The sequence below is a fragment of the Aspergillus foveolatus genome, assembly GCF_047715535.1.
Source record: "Aspergillus foveolatus strain CBS 279.81 unplaced genomic scaffold BDW70scaffold_43, whole genome shotgun sequence".
NCBI classification, from domain to species: domain Eukaryota; kingdom Fungi; phylum Ascomycota; class Eurotiomycetes; order Eurotiales; family Aspergillaceae; genus Aspergillus; species Aspergillus foveolatus.
Genome location: NW_027396107.1, coordinates 1 through 26,570, shown reverse-complemented (window position 1 = coordinate 26,570; position 26,570 = coordinate 1). Strand labels below are relative to the sequence as shown.

The following is a 26,570-nucleotide window of genomic DNA, read 5'->3' as shown; positions in this document are numbered from 1 at the left end:
GAGAGTAGAGTGGTGCAAATAGTGGACTGACCCTTCCGGTCCGATACCGCCAACCCCGCATTTGGTCGTTGGTGACGACTTCAGCTCAATTGACTCCTCCTTCACTAGGTCAATCGAAATTCCCACCTGTCGCAATAATGGCCGCCTGTATCTTCTGCAGAATCATCAAGGGTAAATAACATTCGGTTCTCGCACTAGAAGAGGCCACCAAATGGTTTCAATGCGTGAAACTAACTCTAACCAGGAGAAATACCTTCCTTCAAGCTCTTCGAGAGCGACAAGGTTTTCGCTTTCCTCGACGTCCAGCCGCTCAGTCGTGGACATGCGGTAAACACGCCCACTCCCCGTTCTTGATAGCACGTCCACCGCATAGGGGCTTCCGAAAAGTGGATGTCGAGAAGAAGCTAACAGCGCAAACCGTCCAACAGCTCGTGATCCCCAAGTACCACGGCGCAAAGCTCACCGATATCCCCGATGACCACCTCACGGAAATCCTGGTACGTACTCATGCGGAAAGATAGCGGATGATGAAGAGACCAAGATGATACCTACCCCTTTCATAAGTATCATTATGCGGAATCCAAGTACCTTGCGGGATACACTCCGCCAACCCCAGACCCTTCCCCGCTCAATGCATCACCGGTCTCAATCCAGATCCACGGCTTTGCAAATGGGTCTTCATATTGGAGGGAGCTAACAGATGACGACAAACAGCCTGTTGCTAAGAAGATCGCTCAAGTAACCGGCGCAACCGACTTCAATATTCTTCAAAACAATGGTCGTATTGCGCACCAGGTTGTTGATCATGTATGTTGCACAGCTCCATCAACACTGTACTACCCTAATTGTTTCAAAAACTAATAACGCTTTTACAGGTCCACTTCCACATGGTACGTTCAGCTACTAGTGTTCAATTCACTGTACTAAACCTTAACTTTAACAGATTCCCAAGCCCAACGAGGAGGAAGGTCTTGGAATTGGATGGCCTGCTCAGGCAACAGACATGGACAAGCTCAAGGAGTACTACGAGTCGATCAAGGCTAAGATGTGAAGTGGCAGCTTGTGCATTCTTATACATATGGGCATGCGTATTCTGTAGGTACTTGAGTCTATGTGCCCGTGAGGGTCTAGTAGCCTGAGATGACACTATAGGAAGAAGCTTTCTTACATCAAACGACTCATGCCAGAGAATAAAGTCCAAATCTCAGGCCCGATGCTAGCAAATACGGCGGTGTATATCGAACAAAAACAGCATGACCAAATAATACATCTCTATCAATGACATTCCAAGGAAATGAAGCCAGGATGAGAAACAGTTGCCGTACGCTCAAGAGTTTAGTCGCTCTTAGTGGCCTCTCCGTTGGTAGCGGCCTCAGGATAGAACTCAATCTTGCCGTCACCCTGGATGATATTCAACCGGTCGTAGAGACTCGGTGCACGGACGTAAGGATCGAGCTGCCAGTACTGAGTCCGCAGACGCTCGATGAGATCCTTTCTCTTTTCCGTAACCTCCCTGGCCTTATCTTCTTCCTTTTTCCTGCTAGCAAGGATCCAAGCAACGGTTGCATCTTGGACCTCCTTGGCCAGCTCTTGGCGTTGAGCTATTAACTCATCGCGCTTGGCGGTTTCCTTCAGTTTATCATTCTCGCCCTCCTTAGGTTCAATGTACTTATACTCCCATTTCTCGTCGCCCTCGAGTTCTGTAATGATACGTGACTTGGGGATGAATTCCTCCAAGTCTTGTTGTGTCTTTGTGAATTGGATCTTCGCAGCGACGACAGGGTCAAGCCAGCCCTTGATAACGTTCCAGATGCCTAGAAAAAAAGTCCGTTAAACCTGCAGGTCAGGGCGACAAATGTGGGGACTAACTAGAAAAGATCCAAGGCGCCTTGTGGATAAGTACTACGCCAAGAGACTCGGGATAATTCGCCTCGAAACACTTGATCATAAACTTTACTGGGTGATAGTCCTGAAGCACGATTAGCGAATCTCAAGAAAGCCTAGAACGGGGATTATACCATATTTGCAAGTGAGAAATCAGTCATATCGAAGATGACGCACTGGTATCTTGTTAGATGAAGGCCAGCCAGCTCACGTCTGCAGAACTTACAGCTGTTTCCACTGGAGGCACCAACATCATCCGAGCAGATTCTATCGTAAACACTGTAAATCGGTCCAGCGCCTCAATGTCTTGATCACCGGCACGGTGCAAACGGACCCGAACATAACAGATCGGACGGCCCAGCTTGTCGACACCGTGAAGGAAACTCTTGCCCAAGCGGAATTGTTTGATGAAGTCTTCTCCCTTTTTTCTCTCGGCACTGTCGCTGCTCTTTAGTTGCTCCAAAGCAAGATGTTCTCCGTTGACCATGATATCTTCATCCACCTTCGCGTCAAGCAGTCTCCAGCGAATGGTCGAAATAAGCATCATGAGCGCTTTCTTGACATCCCACTTCCGCGCCCGCAGGAAACGCAGCAGCAGGCTATCCGGGTTGTCTTGTTTCACCATGCTCCAGAACGCGGTCCGCATATCCTCCGGTTTGATTTCAGCGAGAGCCTTTTGGAACTCCTTTGACGTGCCGAACTTATCGTCTCCATCGGTAATTGTAAGTGACGCGATACCGGAAGAAGCATCGTTCGCTGCGGTAGATTCATCTTTCTCTTGAGAGCCTCCTCCAAAGAAACCGAATCTCCGCTTTGGCGGCTGCTTTTTTTCTTGTGCGGGACTCGCGGGACGTTTCTCGGTTTCTTCCATACCATCCATTTGGACGCCACACACCTTGAACAAGAGGACCCAGAATTCCTGGAGCTTGGCCTCTTGTTCGGGGGTGAGGTTGCCCACAGTGCCGGGAGCGGCTTCGATAGGCATAGTCTTAAGAGTATCGAGGACGCCGAGAAATAGATCTTCTTCTTTTTCTTGGGGTTCGAGAGCAGTCGACTGGGGAACGGAATCGGCCCCGAGTGTACGATATTTATTCTGCAGCGAAGCTCCCCCAAAGACAAGAAGGACCGTGAACGTTATCGCCCAGCCAGTTGAGCCCTTCCTCGGTTCTCTAAAGGGTGATGATAGGGAGGTGGAGAATATCCGTCTCGGTAGGTACGAGCGTGCTGAAATTGAGCTGAATAAAGGACGAGATGATGGGGCAAAGATCTGTGCACGCCGAGAGCTGTGTCCTAATGGATGACAAGCTGACTGAATCGATTTGGCCGAGGAATAGCAGGCACGACGATGTAATAAAAAAGCATGCATGTGCCCTTGCAGAGTGACAAGCAAGCCGGCAAGTGTGCGCAAAAAAGGTTTATGAGGAAGGCGTTCGCGTGTAAGAAAGTCCCCTGAAACGATTGGCCTGGGGGGTAACCTATGCGGGGGGATCGAAGCGATTCAGGGAGGCGGTCCGGCGGGCGATCGAAAAGACAAGCGGTTGGAGCCGGACTAACTAGGTTTGTCCGTTGACCATAAGTGCTGCGGCATAAACCGCCTCCCTGAAAAAGGGCAGGTTCCAAGGACTCGATCATCAGGTCTTTATTGAACCGAAGTAGAGAAGACGAGCAATTCCAGAGTAGTTTGACCCTGATCTTCTGGGGCTCAACTCCGTTTCACGGACTCGTGGCTTTAGATGCACGAGGGCTTCTACTTTTAGTGCCCGAGCAGCGGGGATTCTTCCGGTTTCCGTTGTCAACAAACTTCGTCCAGCGGTCTAAGATCGCTATTACTTGAGCCTGGACCTCGAAGGACTGGAACAATTAATCTCTTCAGTGAGTTTCCCCTTTTAAGACTAATTCCTAGAAATTATTAATCGTTTTAATACATAGTTACTTGAGTGTTTATTGATTCCCCACCTTCTAATTTGCGTATCCGTTCCGAACGCCGCAACGGGCAATCTCCAACTTGTCGACTCGCATTATCCATTTTGTCTCAAAATAACCTCGGACCGCACGAACTTGCCGTAAGCGTTGACTAAAGGGAGATATCATGGATGCTGCTTCACGCTCGTCGTCGCGCTCACGCGCCATATCAAGGCCCACGACCCCTTTGAGGCCAGGCTCTAGATCTTCCGTCCGCGAAGCGCATGGATATGACAGGAAGATTAGCAGGGTGCCGTATACCCAGCCCGCTATCAACGCCCTTGAGCCGCAGTTTGCGGATCTCGCCGACCGCATGGCCGAGCTCGAGGCGAACTTCGACAAACTGCAGCTAATGCATGAGAGTCTGACGCGCTTCAGCGAGAGCTTTGCCAGTTTCCTCTATGGATTAAACATGAATGCTTTTTGCGTGGACTTCCCAGAGGTATGCTAATAATTCCCGTGGCTCAGATCTCGCGTACAACCTGACCAGCGACTTTAGGCACCAATCGCCGAGTCATTTCGAAGAGCGAAACAAGCTGAGGCACAGAAGGGTATTGTTTACCCCACACAACGCGAATATAATCCATCTAACAGATTGCAGCGGCTGAAGAAGAAGAATCAACGAAAGGCAACGAAGCCGACATGACGTTTATGTGAGTTGCAGAAATTGATCGTCTCAGGCTATAACTGCCATACACTTTGCTAATCAACAGTTCACGTAGGACCTCGGATACTACCTTTATCGAGCACCCTCCAAGCACGGTTTCCACAAAGCAAGTGCCCAAACCTGGAACATCCCGTGGAAGAGTGAGAGGAACTAGTAGTCGCGGGACGACGACTAGTCGTTATGCAACTAGGGGCCGAGGTCGTCCTAGCGCCTTGCCTCGGGGAAAGAGCATGCGGTGATCTTGCGCAGTAAACGTACAATCCAAGGACGCTCGAACATCGGGATATGCATAGGATTGCAACAATATTTAAGCGCGCAGACAGTGCACTGAGATCGTCCCGAGCCATCAAAACGCTCTTTGGTCGCGGGGCGACGTTGGACGACGTTGGACGAGTCATCACGGGGCACTTAAAATTAAGAAAGAGGGGAAAGAAAGGAAGAAAGACGGGTGCCGTGCGATTGGACCTGTTATCAACTGGCACGACGGCGAATTGTAACGCAGATGAACGCCTGTTTGCGTTTCCAGGATATAGCATCTCCACCGCAACGCATGCGCTGCATGGCGCATGCAAATTGACACACCATGTCCTACAACTAAAGATCTTAATTGATTAGGCTGAAGTAATTCTAAAGAAGTTAGAACAATATACCTTACAAGTCACAAATAGATAAAAGTAAGATAAACGTGAAGGCAGTTGAGTGTCCCGTATACTTCATTCGCCATCTCGGATCAAATGCAGGCCCGATCTCTTATCGGAGCCGCAGTCGAGTTTGCCAAAAGTTCTTGGACACATTATCGCCTCGTTTCTAGTGATTTGATTTCTGAGCCTCTTAAGGGAACAATTTTCGTCTTGCTCTGGTAAATATGAAGTGCTTTCTTTGACAAAGTCTGGTATCTAACGTTCTTTTTCGACAGTGTTCGGCACCGATTCGGCGGAGACACGAGACGGCGGACAACACCTTTATTCAACCCCAGATTTGCTCCTCACTTCTCCTTTCATGTCCATCCATTAATCTACATTGCTACTAAGAGCTGGACTCTATTTGATAAGACATGCTTTAACACTTGCAGCATACCGAATTGCGCCTTTGCTCCATGGCTTCTGTCTATCCGCCTTGTGAACCGAGCACCTGATTCGACATACAGCCTTGAGAGCACCTTCTCTGATACGTTTCCGATCTACCCTGCATACTGAACGTGCTAGACTCGAGACTTGTTAAGGTGATATTTTGGGCGACGCCTCATGACTTCCGCTTCTACAATGGCGACCGTTGCTTCGGTTTCCCTCCTTTCGGAGGCCGAGTTCGGTTGCGGTATGGACACCATATGGGCATTCTCGTCTTCTTTCGGAGCTAACACAGACCAAAGAACACCTAGCATCTCAGCTCATGCACGATGGCGCCGCTAGCAACCAGTTCAAGGCTTCCTTCATCAAGACGCACAATGCTCTCGGACGGCGCGATATATTCACTTCAAATCCGTCTAGTTATTTGAAGCCGAAGTATACATGCTTAACCTGTTCTGAGCCGTGTATGAATGGCGATCGGAAGGCACACACTGAAAACACTGGTCATCAATTCTGTAAGTGAAAGGTATTGATTTGGCATCGGCTGCGTAGCTAATTCGCTCAGACATGGAGTCGAGAAGCCGAGCTTTGTTTTGCCAGGGCTGCGAAGATTTGGTGTACGATCACGGCCTAGAACGATGTAGATCAGCAACCCCAGAGAACACATTACAAGGTCCGCGTGAGCCTCGGCCGTTACTTGTTCGTTAGCTAATCCCCTGCAGTCGCAAAGAAACGGCGTTTTAGCGAGAGCTCGGCCGACGAACTTTACGTCAAGAGCAACGCTAACCGGCGGCCGTGTGCGAAGCAAGGCGTTAGAGGCTTGTTCAATCTCGGGCAGACGTGCTATCTGAACGTCATTCTGCAGACGCTATTGCATGATCCCATCCTCAGTACCTACTTTCTCGGGAATGGCCACCAACCGCATGATTGCACGGTTGCGGATTGCATTGGCTGCGCTGTTGCTGAAGCTTTTGCCGACTTCAACAGCATCGACAAGCCGGAGGGCTTTGCGGCGCTCAACCTGCTTCTGGCCTCCTGGCGTGCAAGCCCAGTAGGTGCATTGCCCAGCTCATAAACTGCGACAAGCTGACTTTCGTGTAGACCTTGGCCGGTTATCAACAGCAGGATGCGCATGAGTACTACCAGTTCCTCGTCGACAAGCTGCATACCAGCGCGGAGGGGAACCGGGAAAACCACGAAAAAGGCTGCAGTTGTTTCTTTCACCGAACGTTTTACGGCAAGCTTCGAAGCAGTGTGACGTGCGATCGTTGTGGTAATGTCACAAAAACAGAAGATCCAATTGTCGATTTAAGTCTCGACGTACAGGTTCAGGCGAAGAAACGAGCCATGGGCGGCGGTACCGGCCCCTCCGCAACACCTACACTCAGCGGGTGCTTGGAGAGCTTTACCTCGCCGGAGAAGCTTATGGCCGATGTGTACAACTGTAGCGGCTGTGGCAACACACCGCAGAAGGCAACAAAGCAGCTCCGGATCAAGAAACTCCCGGCGATCCTGTGTATGCAGCTTAAGGTAAACACCATATTCGTGACGGCAAGACAACGAGATATCATCTAACAGAAGCAGCGCTTTGAACACACTTTTTCCGTCTCAGAAAAGGTTGAAGGCCGTATCGACTTCCCCTTATCAATCAATATGCTTCCGTACACTACGAACCCCGACTCCGCCGTTGACAAATCACGGTATACGTATGACCTGTCTTCAGCTGTTGTACATAAGGGCAAACTCGAGGCGGGGCATTACTACGTCTACTGTCGCCAGGGTGATGAGGTTTGTTTCTCTCGCTTTCGTATTGACTCTCACCATCTAACATCGCCATAAAACAGTGGATGCTCTTCAACGACGACCAAGTTACCCCTGTCACTGAGGCGGAAGTCCTCGGTGTTGACGCTTATCTTCTATTCTATAATCTTCGCTGCCTGGCAAATGCTGCGTCCTAGCCCAGCCAGCGACCATTATTTCCATCTTTCTAGAAGGATGTTGTCATGTTTTGTGCTTTAGCGCTTGAGGTTGAGTCTACAGTTCTTTGGTGTTACGGGCGGTGCGTTATTTTATATCTTCCATTCCTGTTCGTTCCATGTTTCTGTCGTTAGTTACGTGCATGCATGCATATCTAGTAATGTAAGCTTTATGAGTAGAAGTAGATGATGATAAGTATCGTGGTATATTATGTTGTATATCTATGGATGGTGCACGGCCGGGTTGATGGAGGTATACAGAATGTGGTTCACGCATCACAGCCGCATTCTCATTATGTACCCACTTACCTACCTGCAATAGAACTCGATGGCTACAATTGAGGGTTTAACTTCCGCTCAACATGGACCAAGGCTGCAGCGGACGTGAGATCATATATTCCGCTTAGCGAAGTTACAACTACAGCCATGGTTTCAAGCAGATAAGCTTAGGGTCAGATTACTTAGTCTCACCGTACGACTACTCTGTATTCTGTACTTGTAGCTCTACTGGTCCGTCGAGATTGTTTGGGCAGTTTGCGATGAGCTATAAGGGGTGGGAATAATAGAGCGATATCCCTAACACTCCTTTAGCACTCAATTTAGTAGCCCATCTTTGCTCATATGCGATAACGCCAATCGAACGGTGGCTCAGGCATGAGATAGAAAAACACCCATGAATTGAGAAGTTGATATTGTCTGTCAACACCGACGACGCGCAAACGTCCGCCCGCGCAAGGCTTAGTTCGTCATTAAAAAAAGAAGAGTCGACCGATCCTTTTTCTAAGTATCCGTAATTTCTTTCACAATTTTTCTTTTCATTCCATCGCCCCCAACCAAGTCCAAATTCCGTATCGCATGCCTCTGTTCAATATTCCGGTCCCTTTCATGTCGCGCCCGTCGGAATTTTAGTCTTCAGGCAAAGCGGGTACGTGATAACGGAATGAAATGGGATTCGACTTCCTCCAAGTAGCACAGTCTATAGACGGGCTGAGGTGGCACCGGTACCGGTACGGACGCGATACGGAATCGTCATGACGGGAGAAGGTTGGTGATTGATTTATCGGTACTGAAAGCAAGAACTTGTTAGCAGCGCTCCCCAATCGGCTTCCTTGTCAAAAACCAATCGACAGTTCCAAGTTGTTCACCACCCCCGTTTTCCCAACTCAACCCCAACCAACCAGGATGGAAATAGGAAGACCAACCTTGAAGAAACCAATGTCGGAGGCCTTCTCACGGAAGCACTGACGGCAGATGTCCATCTAAACCAAGACCCCAATCAGTCACCAATTCCCAGCATTACCAAGCTCAATCTCGAGGAAGAATTTCATACCCCGTACTTGCGGATCAGACCGGCGCGGTGAGCGCAGACACGGCTGTTCGAAAATTCGAGTTAGAACCCATCAACATCCATTGTATCCATGCGAAATCCTTGTCCAATTCCTATTTCCACTGCATTTTCCGATGTCCACTTCTTTTCGCATATTCGCCAATAGTCATTAAGGGAAGAAAACTACACACCATTGACGGGAACCCTTGCCGTACCTATTGCATAACATTGGTTAGCATCACACCCACCGCATCGAATCCAACATGTATCACTCGAGCTCAACCCCGAGGACAAAGGTGTACATACTTGCGAGGACGGCTGTACCACACAGACTCGTGAGTCATCTTGAATAATCGGCGAGGATGAGAACGTCGGGAAAACGGTGTTGACGGGAGGGTGGTCGGTGGGCTTGCTGTCGGCGTCGCTGGCGTTGGGGACGGAAGGAAAAGGTTCAGGTTAGGGTAGGGTTGGAATTTGGCGTTGTGGGTTGCTGACTCAGGCTCGGTGCTGTGACCGGGGCTTGGCGGATCTTTCTCGCTTCTTTATGGCGCTAAACCTTTATGGTATATAGCCATCATGTGACTGACCGGGGTTCCCCAGATCTACCATTCATCTTGAGCTATGTTCCTTCTACTAGCACAATCAATATTGCTGTGTTCGACTGTCTTAAGTCCTGAAGACCCAAGGACTCTGATTCCATTAGCTCACTAATAAATTGTCTCTCTAAACCCTCATCCTCTCAGCGTTCCATCCTCGAGAGCATATTGAGTCTACAGCTAAAAAAGACGATTCCCAGCATACAACAGGATATCGAGTTATGAACCCTCAGCTACCCTCTGCCCTTCGGTGTAATCAAATACGCATCATAGTATCATAGTCCCGGATTTCCATGTCTGTGACTCACAGTCGGCAGAGCTTTGACTGCGTTTGGGCTTCCTCCTGGTATCAGGGAGAATCTTGCCGAGCAAGCATGAACCTCGTGCCCAATTCATTGATGGCCCAAAATCATAAACGCCAGCAACTCCGAAGATCTACCCGAGCATATGACATACTCGGCCAGTGTTCCCCAGTGAGTGCTGATATTCTAGTCTCTCAAACCCGCCGCCAATACCGGGGTCGATAGGGAAAATCCACTGAGCCAATTGAACGATATCAGCACCGTTAGCAACGGCCACTTCATTTCCTTCTTGCTGTGCGCCCTTGCTTTCGACCAAGGTGAAGGCAACAGCACATGACCTGTTGCAGAATTTGAATGTATTGGGCGACTTCTATCCCTCGCATGCCGGAAAATGCCATCAGCCCGGTAATGGCCGTCCAACCTAGAGCCGGGCATTTGACCAAACTCACTGCAGCCCTCCCATTAGCCAGTGTATCACCAGGCAGTATATGTTGGCCTCGTGTGTAAACCTCTCTCAATATATCTGCTATATCTGTACTGCGATATCTACCGCGATGGTGAACTTCACAGAAGAGGCGCCTCAGCCATACCGTCGAACAGAGTGACCACCACATTGGCTTCCTCATCGGTCGTTTCTTTTACGTTCGGGACTGCATTGAACATGGCTGAAGGCAAGGCACCTGGCGTATGCCATGTTTGTCGCTTTGCCAGCTTTGCTTCAGTGGCGCCTTTGCCGGAGCGCATATGGTTGTCAGTATGCATTCTTTACAACCCCAACCTGGTCTTTGTACGGACCACCACAGCGCTTTTACAATCAGCGCAGAGCGCCCGTGATATAGGGCTGGAGGGGTGTAGAGTATCCGCGGGACGCATCAGATCGAAGCCGAGCCCATCGACTTTAGCGAACCGAGTGAACCTCGAAAGAGTGAGATCCCTGTATCTTCTGGGATGCAGCGACACAGGGGGGGTTACTTTGTGCTGCTCAAGCGCCTAGCGTCGTGATGAAAAGTCGGCTAGAGCAAGACCTTTGAAAGTCGACTCGCCCTGCTGTTGCTGATGCATTTCGTTGGATGGCCGATGGCAGTCACCAAAATTACAGTAGACGAGATGGGAAGTGATAGCTCAATCCTATCATCGTTACTGACATCTCGAAAACAGAGATTTACCAAGGGCCGTATGGTATAGCACCACAACAGAGTGGATGTTTGTAGTCGGTGAGGCGACACCGGAGCCTTGATCCACATTGTCAAGAAGATCGTCGAGCCTTGTTCAAGGCAACATTGGGTACCGTTTAAGTAGCTGTAGCTCCTGCTGCTAATGACCCAGATTTCCTCCCTCGAACGGTAATAATGCCATGTTTTCAAGGGCGATCTACTGCGGCACTAACCTACTCTCACAAGTCATGTACTCCGTATCGTGTGTTTTGTATACTTCCCGCGGGCCTCGGCGGGAGATCCGAACCGCTCTACCAGAGTGTCAATAGCAGCAAGTGTGAACAAATCCAACTGCTTCAGATTGGCCAATATCAATATCGATGTCAATAATAGCGATACAGTGCGACAGTCGCTATGTCGCTCCCGCTACCGGTTTTTCGGCAACCGTCAACGACAATTGGGTACCGGCCAATTTTATGGCACTCGACGGTCGTACGAAACAATGAGTCTGGCAGTTCAGCCAGTTGTGCACAAACACTTTCCATAGCTTGCTCAGTTACGCTATTGAGAAGGCTGCTGACTGTTCGACTACCTGGCGGCAGTTGTTGTAGGTAGTTTCGCACTTACGCAGCCGGCCCAGGCAAGTGGACATGGAGGGGCAAAGTGGGGATCGTGCTGCTGCAGAAGCGGCAAATAAATATCCTCCTCACTTCCCCCTCGGCTCCCCTCATTATCAACTCGCTATCTCCCTTCTGTTGATCTTATATATAAATCTTTCCTCAGTCATTCAAGATGGCCTCTAACCCACCTGGAGCTTGCTGCGCCTCCGGCTTCAGGCACGAAGGCAACCCCGTCGGCGAGATCAAGAACGTCAACGGCAGTCAGTACCCCTCCGCCGTCATGGCCCCCTCCAGTTACCAGCAATGCTAACTCAGTCGCATCTGCAGCCGATACCTACATCGTCTACCCCAAGGACAACAAGAGCCCCGAAAAGGCCATCATCATTCTGTCTGACATCTTTGGCATCTACGTCAACGCTCAGCTCCTCGCCGACGAGTTCGCCGAGAATGGATACCTAGCCGTTCTCCCCGACCTCTTCCGCGGAGACGCGATCAAGCTCAGCGATATGGAGTCCGGCAGGGCCAACCTCCCTGAATGGCTCCCTAACCACCAGACCCCGGTTGTCGACCCGATTGTCGAGGCTACCATTAAATACGTCCGCGGGGACCTCGGCGTCAAGCGCGTTGCTGGTGTTGGATACTGCTTCGGTGGAAAGGTAGCTTCCATCCATACCAAACCCACAACCCTCCTTCTGCTCATCAACTAACAATCGATAGTACGTCTGCCGCTTCTTGAAGCCCGGCAAGCTCGATGTCGGCTACACCGCTCACCCATCTTTCGTCACCGAGGAGGAGCTTGCTGCCATTGCTGGTCCTCTTTCCATCTGTGCTTCTGGTACGATTTTTTTGACCGCTCTATCCCGTTCATCTTCCTTGGATGGATATCTGACACAATACAACGCAGAAATCGATCAGATCTTCACCACAGAGCTTCGCCACAAGTCCGAGGGGATCCTCATCAAGACCGGCCAGAACTGGCAGATCAACCTGTACAGCGGTGTCACTCACGGGTTCGCCGTTCGCGCGGATCTCAGCAACAAGCACCACAAGTTCGCCAAGGAACAGGCGTTTTGCCAGGCTGTTAACTGGTTCAACCAGTACCTGTAGATTAACGCCCGGCTGATACCAAGGATGTTTGTGTATATGGATCGAGACATGAATAGAATGTACAGGCATACATTGAATTCGCAGTTTCGTAGATTGATGTTGCAGCAGCGCTAAATGAGTCCATGACGCTTTGTCGCCAGCTATCAGTCTGTAGTGCTGTAGTGCTAGACAGGCGTATACAGAGTTGTATCTCTCCTCTACAGTAGGGTATCAGGTAACAAACAAGCATGCCCCTACCTATCACATTACGACCAGCTATTCTTTACGCCTCAAGGCAGCCTGCGCCACTCTGACATCATGGTGCGGGTTACTTTTCCGCGAGGCTCCCTTCGGCGCTTTGTAAGCTTGTGCTACGTAGTGCGCAGAGCCGCACGCGACGGAGTCCACAGTGCTATACTAGTGTACCCTACTTCGGTACCACTGTGTAAATAGGCACTAGCCGCCACGGGAGGCCGCGGTAGGGAAAATACCGGTCCCATCAACCTTAGAACTCGGCGCTGGTAGGGTTATGTGCGTGATGGACCTATTAAGATTTTTCAAATCTAGAGTACGGAGTCAGGGTGGGCAATGTCAGTAGGAGATAGAGCCGTGTTTGGGCAAATGAAGAAATATATATTGACATTATCATACTAGAACTGGGATACAAGAGAACATGCTGGGAAGATTGAGTGGGAGCGTTGCCTAGAAGTAGTCTAGAGCTACTCTAATAATCCTCAAGAGGCTAAGCACTTCAGGATATTGGCTTTTCTTTATCGCTTGACTCGATGGTCAAACAAAACAAAAGCGTCGTGGTTACAGTATACGAGAATGACTACCCGCCGGTTAATTCGGAGTCGGTTTGTTGGCCGGCTCCTGGCTTTCCACTACATATTTTTATATGTAGCCATGTACGTATCGACCTTGGTTACGAGATACTACACTATCAGTATATCCAATAATGACTATTAGACAAGAATTCGAATTGGAGAAATAGCCAGTCCCTGTATTCCAACATTGCCGGGCTACAGCCACTCTATTGAGAGATATTTACCTCTGGCACTAAGCGTATTGCGACGAATCACAGACTAGCTATAGTCTCGATATCCGGTTTGAGTGGTATAAGAGAGAATGAAAAGCTTGTTGCGATATATAGATGACCTATTGGACAAGACAAATTGGATAAGACATATTCAGGTACTTGATCCGAATCCGCTAGGTACTGCGAGTCGCCCTTGAATTGCAGCCAAATTGCGACTGTGAAGTCAAGAGCTGATGTCTAAGTAACCTCGAACCCGTATAGTTAGCGTATTTGAGTAGTCCACTGCCAAGAGACCACCACATCGGGTATCCGAGAATCCGACTTTCCGAGTATCCGAACGAAGCTCGGACTCGCTTACTCTGCATTGCCAAACTTGGCAGTCGCGGTGGAATCTCATCGATCCGTCTTCCATGAAGAGTGCGGGATCTCCCGCCAAAAAATTTCACAGTGTCACAGACCATATGAAAGACAGCTCGCTTATGATTCGATCGTTCTATTGATGCCGGAGATTACATTTCGGGATGCTTGCAGTATTATTAATCAGCTGAAGAAGGAAGAAGGATCCTGGTCGACACAAGTGCCGGAATTCCGAGTTTTAACTGCTTGAGAGTACTGTGGTATACTCAGAGTAAGCCGCTGAGACTACGGAGTATAGCCCAACAACCAACAACTGCCAATACCGTAATTTAGGTTTGTTTACATCGATCGACGTTCTGCAACCAGACTGTATACTATCAACGGCGTCGATGGACGATGGCGGCCGTTGATGCTGACGCTCATGCTCGTGCTGACCCCAAGCATCGATAAGAAAATGCTGACCGTCGAAACTCTCCGAACTTGAAGGATCAGGGAGAGCGATGATGGGCGGACCGGATCCACCGGAGGTTCAAGTGACCTACAGAAGGCTGGGAGGAATGGGACTCGGATTATCAATCACATTAAAGCTGCTAATCCATGCTGATTCAGATTGAGGGCGAGCTTTAGTGCGTGACAGCGAGCGTGCGACCGTAAGATGCGGGGAATCAGTGGCTTTATGCAGCAAAAACGCTGTGCTGAGTATACCGTTAGTGTACCTAGAGTACTCAAGAGTAGAGCAGCCGGGAAGTGTATAAGACGAAGTCGCTCCGTAAGCCGAAAGTGAGTCAGTCATGCCACCCCGGGCCCGCGTCGGGCTGAAAGCAAACCAATAGAGCGATGAGCTTACCATGAATCATTATTAGAGCATCCATCCAGGATCCAGGGAACAAGGGCCATGCCATGTCCATGTCCAGGTGCGTGGCGATAAGCGTGCTCCTGCGGAAGGCCCGGATGGCCGACACTGCCAAGCCAGGGATCTTCGGTTGGGTTGTCAGATGAGACTCACAGCAGTTCTTGGGCGAATTGTTGGTGCCTGCTATAGTTACACAATCTCCTGGACTCTGAGTATCTTCCCTAGAAGATACATACAGAGACTCGTCGCGACCTGGTTAGCAAACCTCCTCTGGCGTAACTACCTTGATCCTTAGTCGAGCTCTCCACTGTCTTTATAGTTCTCGGCTGGATCCACACCAGCCCTATGGATAGTATGGATAGTATGAGCGTATGGACATAATATCAGCACAACTCGACGACTCGACGAGTCGATTACTTCTACGCTTCCGCCCATACGACAAATGCCGCTTATCATTATTTGCAGACGGCTTGCAAATAAGCCAAGCACGATCACCGCAGTTTCTGACCATGACTGCTACTGCGTATATCAGAAACAAACGCGACCGGCGCCGCCAGGCACAGTACCTGATTAGCCTGATGAGGTCATACCCATGGGCTTGGCACGTTGAAGCCGCTCCTGCCGATTGCTCCGAACCCGATTCTCGTCCGATTTTTAATATTACTGTTGTAGGAAAGTGCTTGCTCTGCCCGCACTGAGTGGTGCACCGTACCCGCGATGATCCAGGGCCCAGGCCGCCGCCAATACTTCTCCAGAAACCCAGAGCAGCTATCGTATGACTGATGACGTCGCTGACCTTTAGCTCTATAAAGTGGCACCGGGGTGGATGGATGAGATTGCAGAGACCCGCTATCGCATAGCTGAGTAAGAGCGGTAGGTAGGAATGTTTGGAGTTGGGCAAAGATGGACAAACCGCATAGAGTGATAGTGTGATGGAGAGGAAAACATTATTACTTGAGAGAACCGAGTTGTGAAGAAGCTGGAAAGAACCAGGCCCCACTCTTGTTTCCACGGCCAGCTATGCCCGCCTGTCTCCAAAGTACAACAAAGTCCAAGGCAAGAAATCCAATAAAAGACCGCCCATTCCTGTCTCTCACTTCTTTTTTCGCTTTCTTTCTCGTTGTCTCTTGGCCTCTCTATCCCATAATCAGTGTCTTTCGCATTCACGTTCCCTGCTAAGGAGTATACTCTGCGCCCTTCAGTCCTCCAGCTATCCAGCTCTATAGAGCAGGCAGTGACGACGGAGACTGCATTCCCCTCAGCTTTTCATTTTCCAAGAGCTCCGTACACGTACATTTGCTTTGTTATAGGTGCTCGAGCTTTAGCTTGACTGCTAGCAGCTCTCCATAAATCGGGAGAGCTTAAACTTGCCCTGCTCGCGTTCTTTGTTATAGATAAACTTTGAGCGCCATGCTGCAGCGCATTTCGCGCGCCGCGCTGGCGGTCCTCCTGCTAGCGTCCATCGCTAGTGCTCTCGCTCATGGCGATGATCACGAGATGGATATGAACATGGATATGGATCATATGGATATGGGCGCATCCCACGAAAATGCGCAACCAGAGAAAGGCGACGACTCGCCCATGAGTTATTTTGCCTACGGACAGTACACGGGATGGATCGTGGCACACATTGCCCTCATGGTAGTCGCATGGTGTTTCGTGCTACCAACAGGTATGGCATCGGCCCCTTTTGCCAGCCGGCAAGTCGCGCACCAGAAACTGACCCATTCAAGCTATTATGTTGAGCGTCGCACGATCCCGCATGGCGCTGCTGTCGCAATTCATTTTCCTCGTGGTAAACGCGGTCGGTTTGTTCGTCGGTATTGTCTACAACAGCCAAACCCCAGATCTCTATGAGAATAACGCCCACCACAAGATCGGATGGGTCGCGACCTGGGTGATCTCTGCTCAGGTCGTGATGGCGCTGATCTTTGCCTACGCCGGTAGAGGAGAGAAGGCGGAGAATGCCTATGAGCGTGCGCAATTCTTGCCCGTGTCGACCGACGACATGGCCGAGATTCCTACGACCTTCCCCGCTGGCATTCGCCATGAATACCGCTGGTCGAGGGACAGCGGCCAGGGCACTGAGCGGAACACGGCGTCCCTTCATAGCCGCGCTAGCTCGTCTTGCCCGTCGCCTTCCGATGAATACGATGGCTTTGAGAAGCCCGAAGAGGATATCCCCGAACAGTCTTCGCAGTCCCGAGGTTTCATGCACACCGGCGTCCTCGACCGATTCCTTGCCAACCGCGTTCCGAGCTTGGTTTCCGTCCGTGCCCTTCGAATCCTCAACTTCGTGTACAATGTTATTGACAGATTGATTCTGCCGCTTGGTTCTATTGCGCTTGTTAGCGGCGGCGTGACGTACGGTGGTATCATGGTAAGGATAACAACTTCTGTGTAATGAGCCTTACTAACAACGCACAGCGAGACAGGGAAGTCTTCAACGGCCTCGCGCACTTCATCAAAGGCGGCATCTTTTTCTGGTACGGTCTCATTACCTTGGGCCGGATGATGGGCTGCTGGGCGGACTTGGGCTGGGCTTGGAATGTTAAGCCTCCGCGCGAGATTGTTGGCTGGAAAGCCAAGATTCGCAGCGGCGAATTCACCGAGTCCGCGGTCATCTTCTCCTACGGCGTGAGCAACGTCTTCCTCGAGCACCTCGGCGGCTGGGGTGGGGCCTGGACCGCCACCGACCTCGAGCACGTATCAATCGCCGTCCTGTTCTTCGGGGGTGGCTTGTGCGGTATGCTATTCGAGTCGAAACGTGTCAGGAACTGGCTGAACAACACCGTCCTGCGTGCTCCATCTCGCCTGGAAACGCACGAAACCGCCAATGCCTGGAATGCCCCTGACACTCAGGAGGTGTCGCTGAATCCGATGCCTGCGCTCATCATTCTTCTTCTGGGTATGATGATGGGAGGGCACCACCAGACTAGCATGGTCTCTAGCATGGTCCACAAGTCGTGGGGTAACATGCTTATCGGCTTTTCCTTGGCTCGTGGGGTCACCTACGTCTTGATGTATCTGAAGCCTCCAACCTCGTACCTGCCTTCTCGTCCTCCAACTGAGATCGTCGCCTCGTTCTGCTTGATATCTGGGGGTCTCATCTTCATGCTGAGTGTAAGTCTCTGCAAGACCAGGAAGGATCATTAGCTAACTTTAGCCAGACCCGCAATGTTGTCGAGGCGCTGGAGTATTACGAGCTCGACGCAATGTTCGCAACCAGCATTGCTCTGGGCTTGACTGCTTTCATCATGGCTTGGGAACTTGTTCTCATTGCCATAAAAGCTTGGGCTGTGAAGCGCCACTCCCGCCCGCAGCTCGCCCCTTACCGATTCCCAGCGTAGGAACGCTCCCGAATGTCGATTGTCTCACACCGTGGCTTTGGTTCTGTGATTCACACCGATTCTTGGCGAGTCTGGATCTTGCCTAATCAAAAGAAACCAAAACGCCCAAAAAAAATCAATAAAAATAGCTTGGTATTTTGGAAAGAGTATTATACCCCTTATACCGTTGGTTTCTTCAGCCTGGTGGTGGTCTTGTTCCAGCTGCTTGACTAGCACGTCTTGTCTTCAGTTGCTATATACCAGGACCTTCTATTTGACGCTTTATGATATCTCGATCATGTTACCTGTTATATGTCGATACGATATTGATGGATGTGGGCCTGGATATGAATATGGGTAATAATGTGATGGTAATAATAATGAATGCAATAGCTCTATTTAACATCAATTTTGGATAAAAAGGTCACGCCATGGTATTCAGGTGTTATGGCTACAAGCCTCAAGTTTCTCCTTAGTAATTGAGGAACTCGTCCTCTTCTAGCTCATCCCATAAATGGCCCTGCAAAACCAAAATACGGCTAGGGGTTCAGTTTGAAGCTGCTGTTGCAGGCCTACGCTCTGCACCGTACTGACTCCACCCAGCGCATAAATCCACAGACGCTTTCTAGCCTCCAATGACACAGCTCTTACCAAGCTTGATGACCTATCCGTCGTACTCGGGAAGTGAAAGTGGAAATAGATTGTCTGTGCCCTATTAAGGCATATTAGTAGCCTCACCGCGGGCAGCAATCGATCGATTAAATATCATCCACGTGACCCGGGGGATCGGCGGGCTGGAAAGGGCTTCACTGCAGCCAGGCACTGCTTAATCTGCACTCGGGTTGAAGAGCATTAGTCTGTCCTGTGCTTTCGCTTCTTCTCCGTCTGCCGTCTGCGATTCGCCCATGTAGCGAGTGCGAAAGTCCTGCTTCTCAATTCCACTGTGCCCCATTCGTACCAACGTCTCTGGAGGTCCGCGTTCTACCCAATCCTACTCCCAGGAGCTGGCACAGAAGTTCTAGCAATCGTCGACTCTCTGGTTATACTGTATCCCTCTACGTCGTTTCAAACCATATATACGACTCGCCAGATTCATTGCACTTTCTATAGACCGCCTATAGACCGAATACGTCCTCCCAGTGCTTTCATACAGCGCCTCGCAGCTACAAACCACTCAATCCGTGTCGCGGTTTCCACTCCGAATTCAATCCCGGCAGCATTCGATATCGACTGCAAATTCCTCGATATCGACTGCAAATTCCTAAATTACTTTACAGAACATGACGTCTCCTGCTGCGTTGCCGCCGTTACCATTCAATCCGTCGAGAGTCCGATCATACTTACTTCGACTGCCGCTCTTCACGCGCCTCGTAGTCCTTGCAATAATCGTGTTTTGGCTACTCGAGCTGCAGACAGTTTGGAGCGTTGTCCAATGGGGTGCCCTGATACCGGATGAGTTGGGACTGAAGACAAGTATGTGCTTCGTCTGTTTGCTAGGCTGCAAACGAGAAAGAAGGAAGTAAGAATACTAACATGACGTGCAGTGTATCGGACCAATACCTACCCCTTCATCCACACGGGCTTCTTCCACGCTTTTCTGAATCTTCTTGCGTTGACGCCGTTACTTGAGCGTTTTGAGGCCGAGCATGGGACTCTAACGGCCATTGCGCTGTTCATGGGCCCTCTTTCTACGTTCCCAGCGGGCTTATATGTTTTGATCGAGAAGTTTATTCTACACGGAAACAATTCTGTAATTGGCTCGAGGTTGGTTTATAGTCCTTATGGGTTCTGTGATCATCTGGATTAATGATGTTCAGCGTGTGGGTATTCCTCCTTCTGGGTTCGGAGGCTATCAGGACGTACAAGTCCAATCCTTACTTTAGGTATGTGTTGCGGAGCCTGTTTCTAGCTCGGCTTGCATTGACAATCTTAGTCTTGGAACCACTAAGATTCCTACGTGGACTTCGCCGCTGTTGGTATGCGTACTTGTCTGGATTCTGGTTCCCAACACCAGCTTTCTTGGACACCTGTGCTCTATATTAATTGGCTATCTCCGTAAGTTTCCTTGACCGTTATTCCGCGCTTGTATCTAATTTATGCCTAGTGGGCCTCGGTTATCTGAAAGTTCTTGTTCCTCCTGAGAAGGTTCTTAGGTTCATTGAAGGGAAATTGAACCTTCTGGGACGACTGCCGCACTATGTGTCGGTAGATCAGAAGACCTATGGCCGGTTTGGAGTCCTCCCAACCAGCGGCGCGCCTGCAGCCGAACGAGGAACGCCGCTGAGCTTCATCTCAGGTTCGTCGCAGCGTCTGGGGTCGGCGTGAGGTTGCGCGTTCGGACATTTCCCCTTGTGCATATCTAGCTATATTAGCGCCTTTTGTAATAGGCTATACATGCCGCAGGCTACTTAATAACGTAAAATAATAATTGACGTGACGGGATGGTTATGAATACCGAAGATGTGCTGCTGGTCTTTAGCGGCGGACGTAAATTTCCATGTGGAGAACGATCAACTCAACTCCGATTCAACTGCACCACTCCATGGCCTTCAGTAAAGGTTGCCAGCCTAATAGCCCATGGCCTTGAAATGTAAGTCCGTCCTGGATACCTAGTATTGTCCCTTTTTCGATCTTGGGCGTGGTTCATTTCCCATTATGTTCTGCAATTCACCTCTCCGTCTCGGTCACCCAGGATTGTTTGTCGCAAAGGACAGCTCCAGCTCCCGCTCCTGAGATCCCAAGTCAACACCGCTAACAAACGACAATGGCAGCTTCGCTCCGCAATCTGCGGAATAATCCTCACTTTCTCTTCGTCCGCCTACCGTATCTCCTATCTTTTCTCTGCATCATCTCCGGCGTCATCTGGCTCTTCCTCCTGCCCCTTGACGACTATTCGCGCAAAACATACATCTCTGAGAACGCGCTCTTGCCGGGACAGGTCCATGCGTATTTTGCAGGGAGCGAGCAGAACGTTTTTCGCGGGTATAAGAAGGAATTAGAGGGGCTGCTTGGTGGACATGGTAACGATGGGGAGAAGGAGAAGAGTGAGGAACGGACGCCGGTGTATGTTGGATCTGACGTGGCCGAGTTGTCAATGAGAGGAGATTGGTGCTAATGCGGTTATTACAAAGGATCTCGGAGAAAATACAATCGATTCTGAAGGCCAGTGGCCTGAAGGTCGCGACGCAGGGCTACGAGTATAAGTCTTCGGGAATCACGCACCAGGGGGAGAACGTCTACGCTATTATTCAAGCACCGAGGGGAGATGCGACAGAGGCGATTGTGCTTGTCGCAGCTTGGAAGACTATCGACGGGCAGTTGAATCTCAATGGTGTCAGCCTTGCGTTGACACTTGCTAGATACTTCAAGCGTGAGTACCCCAAGCCGGGTAAATCTAACCTCACTGACATATGCTGCAGGATGGTCTCTCTGGTCCAAGGATATCATTTTCGTATTCCCCCCGGATAGCAAATCTGGAACACAGGCATGGGTCGATGCATACCATGATATGCAACCGCCTACCGTCCAGCCTCTGCCTTTAAAGAGTGGCGCCTTACAAGGTGGCCTGGCAATCGAGTACCCCTTCGACCACCGCTTCGAGAACCTACACATCATCTACGACGGTGTGAACGGCCAACTTCCTAATCTGGATCTCTTTAACACGGCCGTCTCGATCGCTGGCGGGCAAATGGGCATCGGGACCCGGCTGCAAGAGATGTGGGACCATGACGGCAGCTACGAAAAGCGACTGCAAACTATGCTGAGGGGAATGGTTAAGCAGGGCCTGGGATACGCTGCAGGTGCGCATAGCAGCTTTATGCCTTACCATATCGACGCCATCACGCTCCAGACTCAGGGAAATGGCTGGCAGGATGAGATGGCGCTCGGTCGGACCGTGGAAAGTCTCTGTCGTAGTCTCAATAACCTGCTGGAACATCTGCACCAGAGTTTCTTCTTTTACCTGCTTATGCAAACTCATCGGTTTGTCAGTATCGGCACTTACCTTCCGAGTGCGATGCTCATTGCTGGGAACTTTACTATCATGGCCATTGCGTTGTGGCTGCGGACTGGATATTACAAGCACTCAGCCCAAGCCGCCGCTGTGTCAGCGCGTTCAGTTCGAGACGAGAAAATAACAAGTGAAAGTGAAAAGGCACGACTCGCAACCAAGGATCGAAACGAAACAGCCCCAACGACAGGCAATCCTGCGGATAAAGCTGCAGAACGTCAACTCGCCCTCCCGCTTACCCTCGTTATCGGTCTGCACCTAATAGGCCTCATCCCTCTGTATATCTTCAACAACATCTCCCACGATGTCAGTACCTTGAACTTCTCTGCACCCCAGAAATAGCTACTAACCGCAAGTACAGAAATACACCCTCGCCACATACACCTCCATCGCCATAAACGCCATCCTACCCATATGTCTCTCCTTCATCCTCTCCCGCATCACCACTCCAACTCAGATTTCGCACCAACTCAATCTTATCAAATCCCTCTCACTCCTTCCCTTAGGCCTCTTCCTCTCAACCCTCGCAACGCTCAACTTCTCCCTATCTTTCATGACAGGCCTCCTCTGCACCCCGTTATCATTCATGCACATCTTCGATGCGACGGCAAAGCCACTCATCCGCTACACATTATCGGCGCTTGGAATGGTGTTCCTGAATGTTATATCCCCGCCCGTGGTGTTACTTGTGGGCTGTAAGTATTTTGGTGTTAGTCTGGAGACAGTCCTTACAGAGGCGGCGTTCGGGTGGGATGTTTGGGGAATGTGGACGCAGGTTGTTGTTTGGTGTGTTTGGTGGCCGGCTTGGGTTGTCGGGGGTGTTGTGTTGGGGGGCGGGCTGTTTAGCTAGTTGAGCTGGGGGGTTCTCCTCTTTTCTCTGCTATTCTCGGGTTAGTGGGCCTGTTGAAGGTTTACCGTACTTTGTATATGTATATGTGATCACCAATAGTAGTAGAAAGGGCATATTTTCGTATATAGTAGAGTTAAATCTCATATTGTCATCTCCAGCGTTTCGAGTCAATCGTGGTAGTCTAGTACAGGGTACATAGGTACATGCAGTTCGGAAAGATCGAGAAACAAATGCTCTATGCAGCCCATACGTCCTTGCCTACGCCCTCGATCCAGTGACCCAGCTGGTTAACACCGGCGTCCCAGTCCTTCAGTCTATTCCGCATACCCTCGATCTGTTTCATATCCAGCACTTTAGGCTGTACCCAGTTGATCTGAGCAATCTGGCCGACCTGGTCGATGGCGCCCTTCAGCAAGCCCAGCGAAAGCGCCTTCATGACTAGATGTTCAATCTCCTCAGGCTTCACCTTTGTCTCCGCGGAGATAGACGCAAAAGTCAAGTTGCGGTCGTGCGGGGGACGGCGGAAGACCATCTCCGTGAGTGCAGAAAGGGAGATCTTCTGGTATAGAAAGAAGCGGTGCGCCTGGAGGAGTTGGTTCTTGGAGATGTTCCCTGCGAGGACGTCATATGCAGTCAAATCGCCGCGGTTGAAGGCAAAAAGCAGGTCTCGGAGCCAGCTGTGTGGCGTCTCGGTAAGCGAATCCAAGATCGGATGCAAGAGAAGTTCACCGAAGTTGTAGATGGAGTCTGAGACGAGGGCAGCGACACTGAGGTTGTAGGCACGCGATACACGCTCGGATTCGGAGAGGTCCTCTAGGTCGATGCAAGCGAGGTAGAGGAGGGCGTTTTTGTAAAACGAGGCGAATTCTTGTTTGGCCTGCTGGGTACTTAGTTCTGCTTGCTCGTTTGTGTGAGGGGATAAGCATACGTGATAATAGTCGGCGTTGACCTTGTAAAATGAAGCATGTACGACGTTCTCAACCGCGTCAAATGAGTCCAGCACTTTCTGGCATGTCTCCAGATCCTTCTGCGCCCCGTCCAGGTTCTGAAGCCGCTGTTTGACATTGGCAACCTCCGCAAGGGCGTAGATGTAAGCGTCTTGTGAGTCTGGCTTGTTCACCTTGTCGGAGAGTGATGTGAGGAAGGAAAGCCGTTCTTGGTCATCTAGCACACTCAAAACGTTAGTTACGCCCTCGACACCCTTATGAAAAGAGATGAACATACCCGCGCATTCTGTGGACGCCATCAATCCCAGCGAGACAAAGTTCAACTGGTTGATCTTGTCTGCGAAGCTTAGGACAAAGGTCTTGAATAACGGTAACCGCTGGGGCGCGCTCTCTGGTAGACGGAAGAAGTCGATCAAGGCATTGGTCAGCTGGTGCCATAATTTTCGCTCCCAGTACTCTTCGAAGCTCAAGAATGACGCCTGGCACTGTTCGGGAGCTTGTTGTAGCTGGTCGGCAAGAAAGTCGGAGATTTTCTGATTCTCCATTGTGTGGACACGAAATAGGCGATCACAAGTAGTAGGGATGGGGTATTAGGAAAAGAAGGAGATTAGATAGGTGTAGAGGACTGAAGGGAGCTGTCTGATGATGGATTGTTGGTCTCTAGCTGGAAGCTTAAGCCTCAACTTGGAAGCGCTGAAGCGGTGCTCCGCACTAGCCACACTTAGCCACTCAGCCACATTGCTTTACTCTCTACTCTATGAAAGCACACTCCAATCTTATGACCGGGGTCCGACTCCTTCCCTTCTACGCTCTACATATAGAATTTTGCAAGAACTCCTCAAGAACTCAGACTTTAACGCTATATACGTCACTACTGAAACCGATACGACCACCGCACTTGGTTGAGTAACGAAGCAACAAAACAGTTTATCCCCCCGAGAACCTCACTTCTGCCCTCGAGCAATGAAAATGGTCTTTTCAAAGGTTTTGCCGTCCTTAGTGAACGGCAAGCGCTTTTCAAGAACTTGATACTTGAATTCATTGCCTACCCCGGCATTTTCGTACATGGTCCGCATCTCGTCCAGGCTGAAACCATGCTTAGATATCGTCTCGACAACCTCGCCCATTTGAAGCAAGGCGTGGTCATGCTCATGATCATGGTGGTCATTAGGAATCAAATCTATGATCATCATCACTCCGCCTTTCTTTAGCCTTTCAGAAAGACGATTCATGGCTTTCTCTGGGTGTTCGAAGTGATGGAGCGCCATACTGACAACCACTAAGTCAAAATCAAAGTACTCGGGCCCCGAAATTTCAGTCGGCGAGGACTCTGAAACAAGGTCGGCCTTGACTGCGACCATAGTGTCTGAGCGGCCTGCTTCGTGGACATGTTTCTTGAACTCTTCAAGCATGTTCTCTGAGATATCCATGCCGACAACGCGACTTACAAACGGCGCCAATGCCTAGGATAGGTTAGCTTTGATCGTGGCGCCTAGGATCTCGTGCAATTTTACCAAAGATATATGACCGGGCCCGCAAGCATACTCCAGTGCCCTGATTTCTTTCCCTTTTCCTGCCTCGGTGTCGACCCAAGTATCGCTAACCCAGGTGCGTTGGTCGTGGACGACGCTGACCAACGCTTCCACCGCTCCTTCGAAGTCAGACTTGTAGACGGCGGCTTGCTTGCTATATTATTTGAGTCTTCTGTCTCAGGTGAACTAGGCCTGTGGAAACTTACTTGAACACCTGGCGGTTCTTCTCTGCGAAGTCAGTCATCGTTTCGCCGGTTAGACACTAGATATATCGTGGTTTAGATTGACGGCTTTGGTACGCTTCAAGTGAGTCAATAAGGTATGCTGTAAAGTATGAAGTAGGTGAGCGAGCACTGGGTATTTAAGCTGTTGAAGGCCTCTGGCCGGAGAGATACTCGGAGACTTCTCTGAACAGACCACCACAGCCTCCTGGCGCCGAGAGACTGAATCAAACCGCTCCACATATCAGATTCCACTTTCCACACTGTGTGCATGTCTTTTCCAGATCTCCAAGGTAAATCGAACGTGCCCCTCCTCCCTATCCGGAGAGTTTCCGGAGACTTCCACTTATAGCGCCTGTCGATGGCGTCGATTGGTCTGAGAGGACATATCACCTCACACTCCGGCGACTCAAAGCTCGCTTCCAAGTGCGCATTTGGTTAGAACTTTTGAAATGTTGCTGCGGACTGATTTGATTTGATTTGATTTTATTATTTAACGTCACTCGGCGGATCACGGGGCCCACGTGATCTGCGGCCTCCCAGGGGGCATCTGGACGTGCTGTCTAAACAGAACTCCCGAAAACTAGCTAGATACAGGTTTGAAGCAGCAACTATGGACAATATATGTTGGAAATGAGTGGAAGAAGCATCCGGCGCTACCCTGGCCAGGTCTTCGAGGGCAGATGCCCGTTTTGACTACCTATAGATTGGGGGGGAGGGGCCGTACCCTTTGTCCAGGTAGATGTGTGGACTGTCGCACTTTCAAGCGCTCCGGCGGGCCCAGTTCGGGCA

The 26,570-nt window shown here is 50.3% G+C and overlaps 10 protein-coding genes across 10 annotated transcripts; 6 read left to right on the top strand and 4 right to left on the bottom strand.

Annotated features, from left to right (window-relative positions):
- The first annotated feature begins 4 nt into the window (after positions 1 to 4).
- On the top strand, positions 5 to 1,178 carry BDW70DRAFT_87197 (HIT family protein). Its single transcript, XM_073745071.1, has 6 exons — positions 5 to 171; positions 245 to 327; positions 429 to 497; positions 715 to 807; positions 876 to 890; positions 944 to 1,178. The coding sequence occupies exons 1-6, from the start codon at positions 138 to 140 to the stop codon at positions 1,049 to 1,051; spliced, it is 402 nt and encodes a 133-aa protein (XP_073593833.1). The 5' UTR covers positions 5 to 137; the 3' UTR covers positions 1,052 to 1,178.
- A 157-nt stretch (positions 1,179 to 1,335) lies between these two features.
- BDW70DRAFT_151917 (CRAL-TRIO domain-containing protein) lies at positions 1,336 to 3,250 on the bottom strand (the record flags this gene model as incomplete). Its single annotated transcript, XM_073739363.1, has 3 exons — positions 1,336 to 1,814; positions 1,870 to 1,969; positions 2,096 to 3,250. The coding sequence occupies 3 exons, from the start codon at positions 3,248 to 3,250 to the stop codon at positions 1,336 to 1,338; spliced, it is 1,734 nt and encodes a 577-aa protein (XP_073593832.1).
- Positions 3,251 to 3,866: 616 nt separating this feature from the next.
- BDW70DRAFT_87191 (DASH complex subunit DAM1) lies at positions 3,867 to 4,831 on the top strand. The gene is made up of 4 exons (XM_073745070.1): positions 3,867 to 4,288; positions 4,346 to 4,397; positions 4,448 to 4,499; positions 4,569 to 4,831. Exons 1-4 carry the CDS (start codon positions 3,974 to 3,976, stop codon positions 4,750 to 4,752), a joined length of 603 nt encoding a protein of 200 aa, XP_073593831.1. The 5' UTR covers positions 3,867 to 3,973; the 3' UTR covers positions 4,753 to 4,831.
- A 501-nt stretch (positions 4,832 to 5,332) lies between these two features.
- Positions 5,333 to 7,653, top strand: BDW70DRAFT_140428 (putative ubiquitin C-terminal hydrolase Ubp8). The gene is made up of 8 exons (XM_073737606.1): positions 5,333 to 5,372; positions 5,430 to 5,827; positions 5,883 to 6,095; positions 6,146 to 6,253; positions 6,303 to 6,631; positions 6,682 to 7,110; positions 7,165 to 7,368; positions 7,425 to 7,653. Exons 2-8 carry the CDS (start codon positions 5,758 to 5,760, stop codon positions 7,536 to 7,538), a joined length of 1,467 nt encoding a protein of 488 aa, XP_073593830.1. The 5' UTR covers positions 5,333 to 5,372; positions 5,430 to 5,757; the 3' UTR covers positions 7,539 to 7,653.
- A 364-nt stretch (positions 7,654 to 8,017) lies between these two features.
- On the bottom strand, positions 8,018 to 9,308 carry BDW70DRAFT_140427 (40S ribosomal protein uS14). The gene is made up of 5 exons (XM_073737605.1): positions 9,190 to 9,308; positions 9,075 to 9,098; positions 8,887 to 8,929; positions 8,759 to 8,815; positions 8,018 to 8,622 (listed from the first exon to the last, which is right to left on the bottom strand). The coding sequence occupies exons 1-5, from the start codon at positions 9,225 to 9,227 to the stop codon at positions 8,614 to 8,616; spliced, it is 171 nt and encodes a 56-aa protein (XP_073593829.1). The 5' UTR covers positions 9,228 to 9,308; the 3' UTR covers positions 8,018 to 8,613.
- Positions 9,309 to 11,639: 2,331 nt separating this feature from the next.
- On the top strand, positions 11,640 to 12,846 carry BDW70DRAFT_87143 (dienelactone hydrolase family protein). The gene is made up of 4 exons (XM_073745069.1): positions 11,640 to 11,815; positions 11,883 to 12,211; positions 12,273 to 12,390; positions 12,460 to 12,846. Exons 1-4 carry the CDS (start codon positions 11,728 to 11,730, stop codon positions 12,660 to 12,662), a joined length of 738 nt encoding a protein of 245 aa, XP_073593828.1. The 5' UTR covers positions 11,640 to 11,727; the 3' UTR covers positions 12,663 to 12,846.
- A 3,339-nt stretch (positions 12,847 to 16,185) lies between these two features.
- BDW70DRAFT_87066 (Ytp1 family protein) lies at positions 16,186 to 18,662 on the top strand. The gene is made up of 4 exons (XM_073745068.1): positions 16,186 to 16,562; positions 16,624 to 17,270; positions 17,318 to 18,013; positions 18,061 to 18,662. The coding sequence occupies exons 1-4, from the start codon at positions 16,301 to 16,303 to the stop codon at positions 18,238 to 18,240; spliced, it is 1,785 nt and encodes a 594-aa protein (XP_073593827.1). The 5' UTR covers positions 16,186 to 16,300; the 3' UTR covers positions 18,241 to 18,662.
- An 837-nt stretch (positions 18,663 to 19,499) lies between these two features.
- Positions 19,500 to 23,078, top strand: BDW70DRAFT_151913 (Gaa1-like protein; the record flags this gene model as incomplete). The annotated part of the gene is made up of 9 exons (XM_073739362.1): positions 19,500 to 19,692; positions 19,764 to 19,983; positions 20,037 to 20,102; positions 20,153 to 20,274; positions 20,324 to 20,527; positions 20,991 to 21,282; positions 21,351 to 21,589; positions 21,639 to 22,534; positions 22,590 to 23,078. 9 exons carry the CDS (start codon positions 19,500 to 19,502, stop codon positions 23,076 to 23,078), a joined length of 2,721 nt encoding a protein of 906 aa, XP_073593826.1.
- BDW70DRAFT_87033 (proteasome regulatory particle lid subunit RPN9) lies at positions 23,074 to 24,670 on the bottom strand. The gene is made up of 3 exons (XM_073745067.1): positions 24,303 to 24,670; positions 24,007 to 24,242; positions 23,074 to 23,955 (listed from the first exon to the last, which is right to left on the bottom strand). The coding sequence occupies exons 1-3, from the start codon at positions 24,568 to 24,570 to the stop codon at positions 23,314 to 23,316; spliced, it is 1,146 nt and encodes a 381-aa protein (XP_073593825.1). The 5' UTR covers positions 24,571 to 24,670; the 3' UTR covers positions 23,074 to 23,313.
- Positions 24,671 to 24,952: 282 nt separating this feature from the next.
- BDW70DRAFT_86983 (class I SAM-dependent methyltransferase) lies at positions 24,953 to 26,117 on the bottom strand. Its single transcript, XM_073745066.1, has 3 exons — positions 25,764 to 26,117; positions 25,540 to 25,711; positions 24,953 to 25,488 (listed from the first exon to the last, which is right to left on the bottom strand). Exons 1-3 carry the CDS (start codon positions 25,799 to 25,801, stop codon positions 24,970 to 24,972), a joined length of 729 nt encoding a protein of 242 aa, XP_073593824.1. The 5' UTR covers positions 25,802 to 26,117; the 3' UTR covers positions 24,953 to 24,969.
- Positions 26,118 to 26,570: the final 453 nt, after the last annotated feature.